The 14,977-nt window shown below is 45.7% G+C and overlaps 1 protein-coding gene across 1 annotated transcript; it reads left to right on the forward strand.

Annotated features, from left to right (window-relative positions):
* Nucleotides 1-1,169: 1,169 nt before the first annotated feature.
* On the forward strand, nt 1,170-3,416 carry LOC114282042 (pentatricopeptide repeat-containing protein At2g41080). Its single transcript, XM_028224667.2, has one exon. The coding sequence runs from the start codon at nt 1,655-1,657 to the stop codon at nt 3,197-3,199; it is 1,545 nt and encodes a 514-aa protein (XP_028080468.2). The 5' UTR covers nt 1,170-1,654; the 3' UTR covers nt 3,200-3,416.
* The last annotated feature ends 11,561 nt before the right edge of the window (nt 3,417-14,977 follow it).

Genomic DNA, 14,977 nt, shown 5'->3' on the forward strand with positions numbered 1-14,977 from the left:
TAATAAAATAAGATTCTAATAATACTAGAAATATAATTATGAATGACTTCTATCAATTTTTTTTTTTTTAAAAGCATGTCAATTTCTAAATATCGCATGCTTGAGACAAACTAAAAACATAAAAGGCGGGGAGGGGGACGAGAAAGTAATTAAAGCATGGGATAATGTTATATAGTTGTTGAGTCGACAAAGATCAGCAAGTCCAATCAAACCTCAAGTGCCTAGGAGAAGAGAAAAACTAATTAAAATGTCAAAGAGTAAGATAATTAAAATGTCAAAGAGTAAGATGAGAGATGATAAACAATTAAAAGAAGACACAAATGTAGACATCACACCTAATGAGGGGACACATAATACTCTAAATCAAATATAATTTTTTTTTTAGGGCAAATTACAAACACCCCCTTGAGGTTTGGTGAAAATACAGATTCCCCCCTGAGGTTTGAGAAATTACAAATTGCCCCCTGAGAGTCAAATTTGCATAACAAATTAGGGGGGAATCTGTATGAAAATAAAAACCTCAGTGGGCAATTTGTTATGGAAATATAAACCTCAGGGGGCGAGATGTAATTTCTCAAACCTCAGGGAGGAATCTGTATTTTCACCAAACCTCGAGGGGGTGTTTGTAATTTACCCTTTTTTTTATTATTTTTATATTTTAATATGTGGATCCATCACTAACCTCAATGTGTTGATCCCCTCTTATCAATTAAATTTAAATACTTGCAAATCACTTAGTCATAAGTGTATCATTCAAGTAATGACAATTAACAAAAATCAAAACTCAAAATGTCCCAATTTATTAAGTTACCATGCAAATTATATACATTTCTCTGCAAAATTACGCAAATGATAAAACTAAACTAGTGTTTTGAATCTAGTTGATTACTTTATTCATTTCAAATTGTTCATCCATTTTCACTACTCTAGACATCTAAAAAAATCCTTAATATTTTTTAATTTATTAATTTTTCATAATTTTGAAGACTTTATGTATAAGAATGAAATCTTTTAATTTATGATTTTTTTTACAAAAGTTAATGAAAAATTATTTATAGACCTAAAAAATAGTCTGGATTTTTTGGCACCCGCTTAATCAAAGTTATTTTCATAAATATTTTTTTCTCAAAATATAAGGACTCTAAATTACTCCAAATACTAGTAGAATAGAACTTCAGTTTTATTACACAGGTTCATTAAGCCAAGCCAACCCAAATGTATGGGTTTGTCAAAGTCATGTTTTAGGCCTCTCACTCCAACCCCTCTTCGCTTTCTCTCCACAAACACCTCCAAAACTCCAAACGAATTCACCAACCTCTGCTCCAAAGGCCGCCTCAAAGAAGCATTCGAATCATTCACATCAGAGATTTGGTCCGACCCATCTCTCTTCTCTCACCTCCTCCAACAATGCATTCATACCCAATCTCTCTCACTCCTCAAACACCTCCATTCTCTGATCATCACATCTGGGTCTTCCTCAGAAAAGTTCGTCTCCAACCACCTACTCAACGCCTATGCCAAAATCGGAGAACTTTCAACCGCCGTTACACTGTTCGACGTAATGCCCAGGAAGAACATCATGTCTTGCAACATTTTGATTGGAGGGTTCATTCAAAATGGTGATTTAGAGAGTACACGTTAGGTGTTTGATGAAATGCCGGAACGAAATGTCGTGACGTGGAATGCGATGGTTGCGGGTATGACCAAGTTTGAGTTTAACGAGGAGGGGTTGAGTTTGTTTTCCCAAATGCATGGTTTGGGGTTTATGTTGGATGAGTTCACTTTGGGTAGTGTTCTTCGAGGTTGTGCGAGTTTGAAAGATTTGAATGCAGGCAGGCAGGTTCATGGGTATGTGGTGAAATCTGGGTTTGAGTTCAATTTAGTTGTTGGGAGTTCTTTGGCTCACATGTACATGAAGTCTGGAAGTTTGGGAGAAGGAGAGAGAGTGATCAAAGCAATGCCAATTCGCAGTGTGGTTGCTTGCAACATGCTTATTGCGGGTAGAGCTCAAAACGGGTTTTCTGAGGGTGCTTTGGATCAGTATAATATGATGAAGATGGCCGGTTTTAGGCCTGACAGGATTACGCTTGTGAGTGTAATCAGTTCATGTTCGGAGTTAGCAACACTTGGACAAGGCCGACAGATTCATGCGGAGGCAATAAAAACTGGTGCAAGTACTGTTGTTGGTGTTATTAGTTCACTGATTAGTATGTACTCTAGATGTGGGTGTTTGGATGAATCTGTAAAAGCTTTCTTGGAAAGGGAAGAAGCCGATGTGGTCTTGTGGACTTCAATGATTGCTGCATATGGGTTCCATGGGAAGGGAGAGGAAGCCATTGAGCTGTTTAATCGGATGGATCAAGTAGGGTTGGATGCAAATGACGTTACTTTTTTAAGCTTGCTTTATGCTTGTAGTCATTGTGGATTGAAAGATAAAGGCCTTCAATTCTTTAATTTGATGATGGAAAAGTACGGGTTGGAGCCTCAGCTAGAACATTATACATGTGTGGTTGATCTGCTTGGGCGGTCTGGCCGTTTGGAGGAGGCAGAAGGTTTTATAAGAACTATGCCTGTAAAGAAAGATGCTATTATATGGAAGACTTTATTATCTGCCTGTAAGATCCATAAAAACGAAGATATTGCTAAAAGGATTGCTGAAGAAGTTCTTAGGCTTGATCCTCAGGATTCGGCTCCTTATGTGCTGCTGTCGAATATTCAAGCCTCTGCTAAAAGATGGCAGTATGTTTCAGAAGTGAGGAAAGTGACGAGAGATAGGAGGGTGCAGAAGGAGCCAGGTATCGGCTGGTTTGAGGTGAAGAACCAGGTTCACCAGTTTTGTATGGGTGACAAATCCCATCCACAATCAATGGAGATTGATATGTACTTGAAAGAAATAACTTGGGAAATGAAACTGCTGGGTTACGTGCCTGACACCGGCTCTGTTTTACATGACATGGATGCTGAGGAGAAGGAACACAACTTGGCACACCATAGCGAAAAGTTTGCAATTGCTTTTGCTCTGATGAACACCCCAGAGGGTGTTCCAATCCGGGTGATGAAGAATTTGCGTTTCTGCAGTGATTGCCATGTTGCTATCAAGTACATATCGGAGACAGAAAACCGAGAAATTATTGTACGAGATGCTAGTAGGTTTCACCATTTCAAAGATGGGAAATGTTCTTGTGCTGATTACTGGTAGGGAGATTTTGCACTGCTTTGGCTGTTTATGCCATCAGTTCTTTGTTTTATGTTTTGAACAATGGGATTTTTCTCATTTATTCATGTGACATGATTCTAACTCATCTCATATATGTAAAGAGATGAATTTATTTTTATACAGACTTGTTGGAAACTTTTTGTTAGTATTTTTCATGTGTTTTACAATAACAGAATAATTATTTTAGTTGCATCGACAACATTCCATTGTGTCAAAGGTGTGGTGTGATTCGGAAAATTGACTTAAAAAGGTACTATCTAGTGGCCTTCAGAGCCATTCAAATAACAAAGTTTCCTGATTGCATGCTACATTGCCACGCCAGTAAGAAAAGTTTGTAAAATTTATTATTTTCTCTCTTGTTATATGGTCCACATGACACGAACTATTGATAGCTTCTATTGACGATTAGTGCTTGGCCAAAAGGAAGAGTAATAGACTAGAATTATCATTGGCCATAAAGTTGATTCTCATTCTTTAGAGCCGAAGCCTAAAAATTTCAAGTTCAGTTAAGCATTAAAATCTGATGGAAGTTTTGAGATTCAAATTTTCATTAAATATTGGGATTGCAGTCAAAATTCTTAACAACAATAGAAAATAGGAAATCAAGGACTAAATTGGTTTTGAAAATTTTATCTCAAATACACTTGGATGCTTCACCAATTTACATTTAGTGGTGAATCCAAAACTTGTCTTGTGGGGAAGAAAAGGTCTCACCATCTCCTATCCTAAACTACTTGTCTTACCTTTAAATTTATATTTTAAACTGATTGTTTAGATTTTGTATATTAACAAAATTCAAAATTAAGAAACCTATGTTAGTTGAAAAATTGGGAAGTAAATCATATTTTAACTTCTCTTATTTAAAAGCAGAATTTTTTGAATTGTTTCAATTCTAAAGACTTACATATTCATTAAACTGAGTGTTATTTAATTTTATTTTTATTTTAGTATTATTTTTTTGCATAATGGACAAATGGTGGGTGAGAAACTAAGAATTTGTTCCAAAATGGAATTAAACCATAAAAGTATAAAGAATGTACACGTTAGCATGATCAAGCCTATCAGATTAGCCTCATTATTTTCACCAGAGGTAAGCCCCATCGTGTATTATTTATTTATTTATTTATTGTGGTTTAATTCGGTGTACATAGAGACTTATTCCATCTATCATTATTGAGAGGGGTGATTTATGATCTGGAATTGGGCCGAGGCAACGACCGAGCAGAAAGAGAGCCCAACCGTGCATGGGGCCGAGATGATCGACTATCCGCCCGGAGATGGACTGCCAGAACTTGACCCGGGTAGGAATTGGGCCAAGTGTGAGCCGCCCCGGACCGAAAAGAAGCTCGGCAAGGCAGTGCTCGGTTGGACCGAGCTGCTTGATCAAGGGATGGCTGAAGCCAGACAAGCTGAGTGACCGGCGCCCGGAAAGGCGTGGTCAACCGAGGAAACCGTTTGCTCGGCAGGAAGGCCGACCACAGGAGGTGCCCGGGCTTGGCTCTGCCGAGATGCCGCCTAGCCCGGTCCTCCTTGGGTTTATCCAGTGAGGTGCTTGGGTATGATGCATAGCACGGCCGTGGATAGTGCAGCTCGGCTGCCGAGCTCCTGCTGAGTAGGCAGGCAGTTGAGATTAGGTGATGATTGGCAAGGTTTATGCTAAGATGGGATAGCGGAGCCACGTGTCAGGAGATGACTGGGAGTGGATATGGGGCGCAGAGGGTATATAAGCATGTCTGCGCCCCCCATACGCGACAGATGAACACTTTGTAAGGAATTTCTTACACCCAAACACCTCACCCTCTCTCTCTCTCTATCCTAAGGTGTGTTCTAACTTGATCGTCGGAGGGTTTCTCCGGCAACACACCGCCGGGTAGCTCACCATTATTTGCGCGCAGGTGATCGGACATAAACAGAGCTCGGAAGAAAGGAGTACGGGCTTGCCGGAATATTTGCTCCCCGTACAATTGGCGCCGTCTGTGGGAAGCTTGACAGACAAAACCTTGTCTTCCATGTTCATCTGATCGCCGTCCATGGCGAACAACGACGAGTTTCCGTTGTCTGCCATAGACGGAGCTACCCCGGAGTTCACCCTAAGGAGAGAAGGTCCTCCCGCCATCCATCCAATGGCGGATTTGGGGACGCCCACTGGAGGACAGTCAGTAGACGCGCAGGATAAGCGCGGAAGAAGTCATGGTCATTCGCGGAGTCCAGACGGTCACCGGCGTAGGAGAGACTCACACGCCAGGCGACTGGAAAGTAAGTTGAGAGACCAAGATGCTGTCATCCGGCGAATGGCGGCGGAGATGGAGGATCTGAAGCGGCATGTCGAAGGGAAGGGTGTAGTTGGAGTGGGAGACCACAGTGAGCGCACCCCATCCCGTCGTTCGGGTGGCCAGAGTCAACGACGTACTCAGTCCATATCTATTACCAGAAGTTACCAGGTTGGTGATTCCGACGCGCATGCAGAAAAGTCTAGCGCGCAAGACTGCACCTACAAACCCTCACGTCCGGCGAAGACGTCGAGGTACTCTTACTCTGCTCAGTCAGAGGATTTACGGGCGGTCTTAAGGGAGCGGGCTCGTCGGCGCGAAGCCCAGAGAATACCTGCTTTCCAGCGGCTATCATACGGGGTTCACGCCAGCGAGGAGGTCGGAATGCCTCCGCCCCGCCAAGCAGTGCCACTCTTTGAAGATACGGACTTGGCAAGGCTGAGTGCCACCCCTTTGGCCCTGGAAATAGAAATAACACCACTTCCGACAGGCTTCCACCAGCCTAAGTTCACACTTTACGATAGAAAAACTGATCCATATATGCATGTGAGCCACTTCCGACAGGTTATGGCCGGACATAGGCGCAATGACAGACTTATGTGCCTAATCTTCCCGTCAAGTTTAGGCGAGCTGGGCTTAAAGTGGTTCGAGAGGTTGCCGGAAGGAAGCATACAAAGGTGGCATCAGCTGGCCGAGACGTTTGTTACACGCTTCAAAACCAACACAAAGACACCAAAGGAAGTCGATCATTTGCTAAGTGTCAAGATGGAATCGAGCGACTCACTGAAGGTATACAACTCAAGGTACTGGGAAACCTTCAACGAGATCTTGGACTGCCCGGTCAATTTTGCAATCACGCAATACAAGCGTGGTCTCCCAGTCGGACATAGACTGCGAGACTCGCTTACCATGCACCAGCCGACCTCCATGGGCCAGCTTATGCAGCGCATCAATGAGCACATCCGAGTAGAGGATGACGCGTCAGCTTCTACCGTGAAGGCCACTCCGGTAGCAATAGACAAGAAGACAGCAGGCAAAGTGCACGCAGTTGGGCAAGAGTCCAGCCGCTCAAGTGACCGAGCAGAGGAATCGGACCGAGGTCCAAATCGTAAAAACCGGGGAAGGGGACGTCGGAATGACCGGGATGACTATCCCCGAGATGACGTAGCGGGCGCAAACAGAAGGATGAAGGCAAGGACTGGCATAACCACGGTCTTCAAGATTCCAATCTATCGCATACTTAGTGAAATCCGAGACGAGGAGTATGTCCGGTTTCCTACTAAGTTGGGCGATGGACAAAAGGGCTACAATCCGCGGTATCGTTGCACATTCCACTGAGAGAGAGGCCACCGGACTAAGGATTGTTTGCCTTTGAGGCAGCACTTAGAAGAGCTGGTTGCGGCCGGGCATCTAGACCTTTACATTGATGGCGGCGTGAAGCCGAATCAGGCTCCGGTCGATCCCAGGGGACAGGATGACCAAGACGCACCACCACAGGGAGTTATTAATGTCATCCACGGCGTCGTGGAACCAGACCGTGTTTGCGAACTCCGGGGCATGATAAAAAAGGCAGAGCATATGAGGGAAGTTTTATCGGTACAGCCTGCCATCAAAAGGGGGAAGACTGAAGAAAATGATGTGATTAGTTTCACCTCAAGGGACCTAGAGCGTATCCAGACGCCGCACAACGATGCCCTAGTAGTAACACTACGCGTCAAAGAATTTGATGTTAGACGGATCTTGATCGATCAGGGAAGCTCGGTCGAGATCATGTATTATGATGCGTTCAAGCAGCTCAAACTCCGTGAGACAGACTTGGCTCCGGCTACTTCGCCACTGGTAGGATTCAATTCGCAACCGGAGTGGCCCTTGGGAAAGATTATCCTGCCAGTCAAAGCGGGATTCGTGGTCAAGCAAGTGGAGTTTTGGGTGCTACAAGTGCCTTCGACGTACAACCTTATCCTTGGAAGCGGATGGCTTCACGCTATGCAAGCCGTAGCGTCGACCTACCACCAGGTGATGAGATTCCCCTCGGCAATGGGGGTAATCGAGGAGATTTGGGGTGATCAGGTCATGTCCAAGCAATGCTTCGTAGCGGTCAACGGGAGCTGGGTTGCCAAAGGATTCGTTCAAATGATTGAGGGACCGGAGGACCAGGGTGTTCTGGATGATGTGGGTACCAAGGCTGAAGACAAGGCTGTTGAGGAATTGGTTGAGGTTCGAATTGATACAGACCGGCCAGACAAGTTCTTCTTGCTCGGCTCAAGTCTCACGGCCATAGAGAGGACCGAGATGGTTGAGTTCTTGATGGCCAACATCGAAGTCTTTGCGTGGTCGCCTTACGACATGCCTGGCCTCGATCCAAGTTTTATCTGCCATCACCTCAATGTCTTCCCTGGGACAAAGCCAGTCATCCAGCGAACAAGGAGATCGGCACTGCATCACGCCGAGGTAGTTGCAGAGGAGGTGAAGAACCTGCTTGAGGCACGAGCAATTCAGGAAGTGCACTACCCTCGGTGCATTTCCAACACGGTAGTGGTGCCCAAGAAGAATGGAAAGTGGCGAGTTTGTGTCGACTATAAGACAGTCAACCGAGCTTGTCCCAAAGATAGCTTCCCTTTGCCACGAATTGACCAGCTTGTGGACTTGATGGCTGGACACAACAGGCTCAGTTTCTTGGATGCCTACCGCGGCTACCATCAGATCGCCATGCATGGGCCTGACCGAGAGATCACCTCTTTCACGACTCCAAGGGGACTCTTCTACTACCGAGTGATGCCTTTTGGTTTGAAGAACGCCGGGGCAACCTTTCAGAGGATGGTGACCAAAATGTTTGCTCCTTTGCTTGGCCGGACAATGGAGGCTTACATCGATGATATAGTGGTGAAGAGCCGACATGAGGCAAACCATTTGTCCGACTTAGCCGAGATGTTTGCCATTCTAAAGAAACACAAGCTGCGCTTGAATGCGTCAAAGTGTGCCTTTGGCGTGGGATCCGGAAAATTTTTGGGTTTCTTAGTCACGAACCGAGGCATCGAAGCTGACCCTACTCAGATCAGAGCCGTGTAAGAGTTGAAGCAGCCCAGCTCGGCTAAGGACGTGCAGCATCTGGCCGGGATGGCCGCCGCGCTTAATCGGTTTATAAGCCGGTCATCAGATCGCTGTCGCCCTTTCTTTCAAGCGTTGAAGTCAAAGTTCTCGTGGGACGAAGAGTGTGACCGAGCTTTGGCTGAGCTCAAGGAATATCGGTCTTCTCCGCCACTGTTGGTTACACCAGAGCCGAGTGAGGAATTCTACCTTTACCTCGCCGTCTCCCAGCACGCAGTCAGTGCGGTGCTAGTCCGCGCTGAAGGAATCAAGCACCTCCCAATTTTTTATGTCAGTAAGACCTTGCTGCCGGCTGAGACGAGGTACTTGCCGCTGGAAAAGCTTGCGTTGGCCTTGATGATGGCTTCAAGGAAGTTGGCGCATTATTTTCACGCCCATACGATCGTCGTACTGACCGAGTTTCCCCTCAAGGCCTTGTTTGAACGGGCAGACTTTTCAGGCCGAATTCTTAAGTGGGCAGTCGAGCTGGGACAGTTTGATGTGAAGTTCCAACCGCGCACCGCTATCAAAGCCCAGACCTTGGCAGATTTTGTTGCCGAGTTCTTACCTGGCACTCATCCGGTATGCCCGGTCGATATTACCGTGGCAGATGATGCGATGCACGCAAGACCAACCGAGGTACAACCAGTTAGAGGAGGTAGCGATGCGGAGTTTGCGCGCACCATTGAAGCACCCTCAGTTTGTACGGTTTTACCACCCGGTGATGCGATGACGGAGTTAAGTATCACCGACCCGTCCGCTCTGTCCGGTCCCGCATCACCAAGGGGGGAAGAAATTGAACCACACAGCTCAGAACCTGCGGCCGGCTTGACACCGCAACCTGATGATTCGCCTACGGACTTGAGCATTACAGATCCACTTGCTGAGTCCGGTGCCGAATCATCAAGGGGGAAGGAATGAACCTACATAGCTCAGAACCTGCGGCTGGCTTAACACCGCAACCTGGTGATTCGCCTACGGACTTGAGCATTACAGATCAACTTGCTGAGTCCGGTGCCGAATCACCAATGGGGACTGAATTGGAACCGGTCATCACAGAACTTAAAACCGCACAGCCGAGCAGTTGTGATCCCATTGCCCTTCGCAACTCTCAGGACCCATCAGACTGCTAGAAGCTTTTTGTAGAGGAAATGTGGAAGCTTTTTGTTGATGGAGCGTCCAACCATCATGGTGCCGGCCTAGGTATCGTTCTTATCTCCCCGGATGGCCTAACCATTGAACATTCTATCACGCTTGGCTTCCCAGCATCTAACAACGAGGCTGAGTACGAGGCCCTTCTCGCCGGGCTCAAGAGCGCAATTCAAATGAAGGCTGCCGAGCTCCTGGTGTACAGTGATTCCCAGCTTGTGGTTAACCAAGTCTTTGGGATTTACGAAGCAAAGGACGACATGATGGCGAAGTACCAAGCTCTGGTCAGAGAGCATATCAAGCAGTTTGAGGCGATCAGAGTCCAACAGATTGGTCGTGAAGAAAACAGCCGAGCTGATGAGCTGGCCGGCCTCGCTTCCATGGTAGACAGTACGTCTCCAAATCCCTTGTTAATTGACTTTCTTCCGCGGCCAAGCATTGAAGACGCCGGGCAGACAGATGTACTCTACGCCGCACTAGGTCCTTCCTGGATGGACCCCTTGATCTTATTCCTCAGAGACCGGACTCTTCCAACTGACAAGAAAAAAGCCCACAAAATCCGTGTGAAGTCAGAGCGGTTTTGGCTCTCTCCGTCAGGTGCGCTGTATAAAAAGTCCTTCACTGGTCCTTATCTAAAGTGCGTGCACCCGAATAGTGTGGAGGCCTTCTTGTACGAAATTCACGAAGGCATTTGTGGCAGCCACATAGGGGGCAGGTCCTTGGCCTACCGAGCTATTTCGCAGGGATACTGGTGGCCGTGCATGCAGGCCGACGCACAAAAATACGTCCGCAAGTGCGAAAAATGCCAGAAATTCGCCCATCAGATCAATCAGCCTGCTAGGGAACTTCTTCCCCTCACCAGTCCTTGGCCCTTCGCCATGTGGGGGTTAGATATAGTGGGGCCACTGCCAACAACACCGGGCAATCGGAAATTCTTCATTGCAGCGACAGATTACTTCACGAAATGGGTTAAAGCCCAAACCTTGGCAGATTTCGTCGCCGAGTTCTCACCTGACACTCATCCGGTATGCCCGGTCGATATTACCGTGGCAGATGATGCGATGCACGCAAGACCAACCGAGGTACAACCAGTTAGAGGAGCTAGCAACGCGGAGTTTGCGCGCACCATTGAAGCACCTTCAGTTTGTACGGTTTTACCACCCGGTGATGCGATGACGGAGTTAAGTATCACCGACCCGTCCGCTCTGTCCGGTTCCCACCACCAAGGGGGGAAGAAATTGAACCACACAGCTCAGAACCTGCGGCCGGCTTGACACCGCAACCTGATGATTCACCTACGGACTTGAGCATTACCGATCCACTTGCTGAGTCCGGTGCCGAATCATCAAGGGGGGAAGGAATGAACCTACATAGCTCAGAACCTGCGGCCGGCTTAACACCGCTACCTGGTGATTCGCCTACGAACTTGAGCATTACAGATCAACTTGCTGAGTTCGGTGCCGAATCACCAATGGGGACTGAATTGGAACCGGTCATCACAGAACTTAAAACCGCACAGCCGAGCAGTTGTGATCCCATTGCCCTTCGCAACTCTCAGGACCCATCAGACTGCTGGAAGCTTTTTATGGGGGAAATGTGGAAGATTTTTGTTGATGGAGCGTCCAACCGTCATGGTGCCGGCCTAGGTATCGTTCTTATCTCCCCGGATGGCCTAACCATTGAACATTCTATCACGCTTGGCTTCCCAGCATCTAACAACGAGGCTAAGTACGAGGCCCTTCTCGCCGGGCTCAAGAGCGCAATTCAAATAAAGGCTGCCGAGCTCCTGGTGTACAGTGATTCCCAGCTTGTGGTTAACCAAGTCTCTGGGATTTACGAAGCAAAGGACGACAGGATGGCGAAGTACCAAGCTCTGGTCGGAGGGCATATCAAGCAGTTTGAGGCGATTAGAGTCCAACAGATTGGTCATGAAGAAAACAACCGAGCTGATGAGCTGGCCGGCCTCGCTTCCATGGTAGACAGTACGTCTCCAAATCCCATGTTAATTGACTTTCTTCCGCGGCCAATGTAACGCCCTCAAAATAATAACATTAAACCATCAATTAAGACATTCATTGACATACAAAATACCCACATTCTTCTATTAATCAAAGTTTCATTACAAAAGTATTACATGTTAACAACAAAAGCAAAGTACCCTACGGGCTTACAGCTTTCCAAGTTAACACTTGGTTACAACAAAAGAGTGCTAACTCATCTACACATTAAGCCCTTGGCTTGAATATACATGTAATACATCGAAAAGAAACTAAACACCAAAAATCAGCTCGCATCTGGCCTCCCAAGCTATGTCCTTGGAGGTGGCATGCTACCTGTACCTGAAAATGATATTCCCATATAGGGTGAGCCACAGCCCAGTAGAAATACACTAAACCAACCATGAACAGTGACTAAAAGATTAGCAATTGATAGATGACCAACACTGATACATCCACATAAATCACATTTAATGTCATACGACTTATGAGTCCAAGTTACTTTTCATTTTCCCTTTTGCAACAAATAAGCATATTAGCTCTATCATTGTCTCAACAGATATGTATAAAAACTATATCCCACATTCACAGATAAGCATATGAGCTATATCCACATTCCCAACATATATATATAACAACTATATCCCACATTCACAGATAAGCATATGAGCTCTATCCACACTTCACAAAGATAAGCATATGAGCTCTACCTTCACTTCTCTAGACAAGCATATGAGCTGTATCTACGGAGTTCATCCCCTATCTTCTCCCAACACTATCCGGTTTAGAGGTACATCCCCCATCTTCCCCTAAACCGCGGAGTACATCCCCCATCTCCTCCTCTACACATAACGTATACAAACACATTGGTTCTATATACCATCATTCAATACATACAGTTAATGTATTCTATCAACCGTCAAATTCCATGACACATTCCATTGATTAGTTTTCGTTTGCCTAATCATCATGCATTGTCTACAACAATCACGACTATCCTCCACCGATAGCCCAAAGCAGTTATTTCTAAACAGAAAATAAATGCACAAATGGATATCTAATCAACATTTCAATTCGGTGAGTGATAAATAATTCAACTACACCCCTTTTCCCATACATTCCCAATCTCAACATTTCCATTTCATAGCCTCTTTCCTCACGATTAATTAACCCAATTAATCAAACAATGTAATTAGGGCATTTTCCATAATTAACATTTCAACCCTGAAGGTCCCATTTTCATCAATGATTCAACATTTATTCCATTTCTCTATGCCAAACATGCATCTAGGTTTATTACGAATAAAACCCCAACTTTTGTAAAATTACACAAAAGCCCCAAACTTTCACAAAATTACCAAACCAACCCCAACATCTCAAAATACTAAAATTTAAAGACAAAATCCATAGAGAGGAGTAGGATATCACTACCTCAAATCCGGAGCCCCAAAGGAGAAGGTGATAAAACCCAACGTGCTCCAAAACCCGAAGTTTTCAGATTAAAAAGTAGCCCTCAACGATCAACAACTTTTTTGTAAAGGCCAAAGATGAGCAAATCACTCCTACTAGATCAAAACCTAGAGAGAAGGTAGAGTTCTAGAGTGAGAGGCTCAACAATGGTGTTTTTGGAAAAGTAGGAGAGAGAAGAGAAAGTGAAAAAGTGATTTGAAAAGTCAAAACTTGGGACTTAAACCCAGTCGCCCCGCTCGAGCGTCACTCACAGACTCCCGCTCGAGCGCCGGATACACTCTCCCAGCATCTCGACACAACAGGCCCTCGCTCGAGCGCTCGAATCCCCGCTCGAGCGTCACTCACAACCACCCGCTCGAGCGGCCAATTCCCCGCTCGAGCGTCCAACGCTGCACAGGAAATACTGGATGGGTGTATTTCCCGCTCGAGCGCCAAAACCCCCGCTCGAGCGGACATGCCAAAATCTGGGCAACTAGTTTTGGTTTCTAAATTCAACCAACCTGTAACAAACCTGCCCAACACATCCTATAACTCAAATACGAAGTAAAAAGGATGTAAACAAGATAATAATCAACTACCAACATCCACGGACACACGTCCGGATCACTGTACAACAAGGGTAAATCCGGGATCGTTATAACCTCCCCCCCTTAAAGAATTCCGTCCCCGAAATTAAGCACAAGTTTACAAAAACAGATTTTCCTCCATTTTAAACAATGTTACATTTTAACATTCAACAATTCGACCCATTTCCGGTCATCCCATCCCTTTAACAAGGGGCACCTCACAATATGTAAACAACATATGTACTTTCAACATGCATCAACATTACGCATTTCCTTTCCAATTTCAACATTATACTCAACATATACAATGTTACATTCAACTTCCATATAAGGCAAGTTCCAAAACATACTTTCAATAAACCAAAACATTTTCAATGTTTCACAACTTAAGACATATACAAAGCTCTTAAGTTCAACAATAGTCCAAAATCTAAATACAAGATTACATATCAACAAACAAGTCCGGATATTTTTCGCGGACTTCCAACTCACGTTCCCAAGTGGCTTCCTCCACTCCGTGATGTTTCCACAAGACTTTCACCAAAGGAATGGTCTTGCCACGCAGGACCTGGTCCTGCCTGTCCAAGACCCGAACCGGTCTCTCCTCATACGAGGCATCCTCATCTACCTCTAAGTCGGTCCAATCCAACACATGTGATGGATCTGGCTCATATTTCCGAAGTATACTCATATGAAACACGTCATGAACTCCGGACAACTGCGGCGGTAAAGCTAACCATAAGCAACCTCGCCAATCCTCTTAAGGATCTCAAAAGGACCAATAAACCGAGGGGATAACTTCCCACTCTTCCCAAACCTCATCAAGCCTCGCCTAGGTGATATCTTCAGAAAGACATGATCACCTACCTCGAACGCCAAAGGCCTCCTCCTACGGTCGGCATAAGATTTCTGACGACTCTGGGCTGCAACAAGCCTCCTACGGATAAGTTCAACTTTCTCCGTCGTCTCCCTAACCAACTCCGGACCCAACAAAGGTGCATCACCCACCTCGGCCCAACAAACTGGAGACCTACACGGTCGGCCATACAAGGCCTCAAACGGTGCCATACCGATGCTAGACTGAAAACTGTTGTTGTAGGCAAACTCTACCAAGGGTAAGTGCCTCTCCCACGTCCCACTAAAATCAAGGACACAACCCCGAAGCATATCCTCAGGGATCTGAATAGTACGCTCGGACTGCCCGTCAGTCTGAGGATGATA

The sequence above is a fragment of the Camellia sinensis genome, chromosome 8 (assembly GCF_055761805.1).
Source record: "Camellia sinensis isolate YWXY chromosome 8, ASM5576180v1, whole genome shotgun sequence".
In the NCBI taxonomy this organism is placed as follows: Eukaryota; Viridiplantae; Streptophyta; class Magnoliopsida; order Ericales; family Theaceae; genus Camellia; species Camellia sinensis.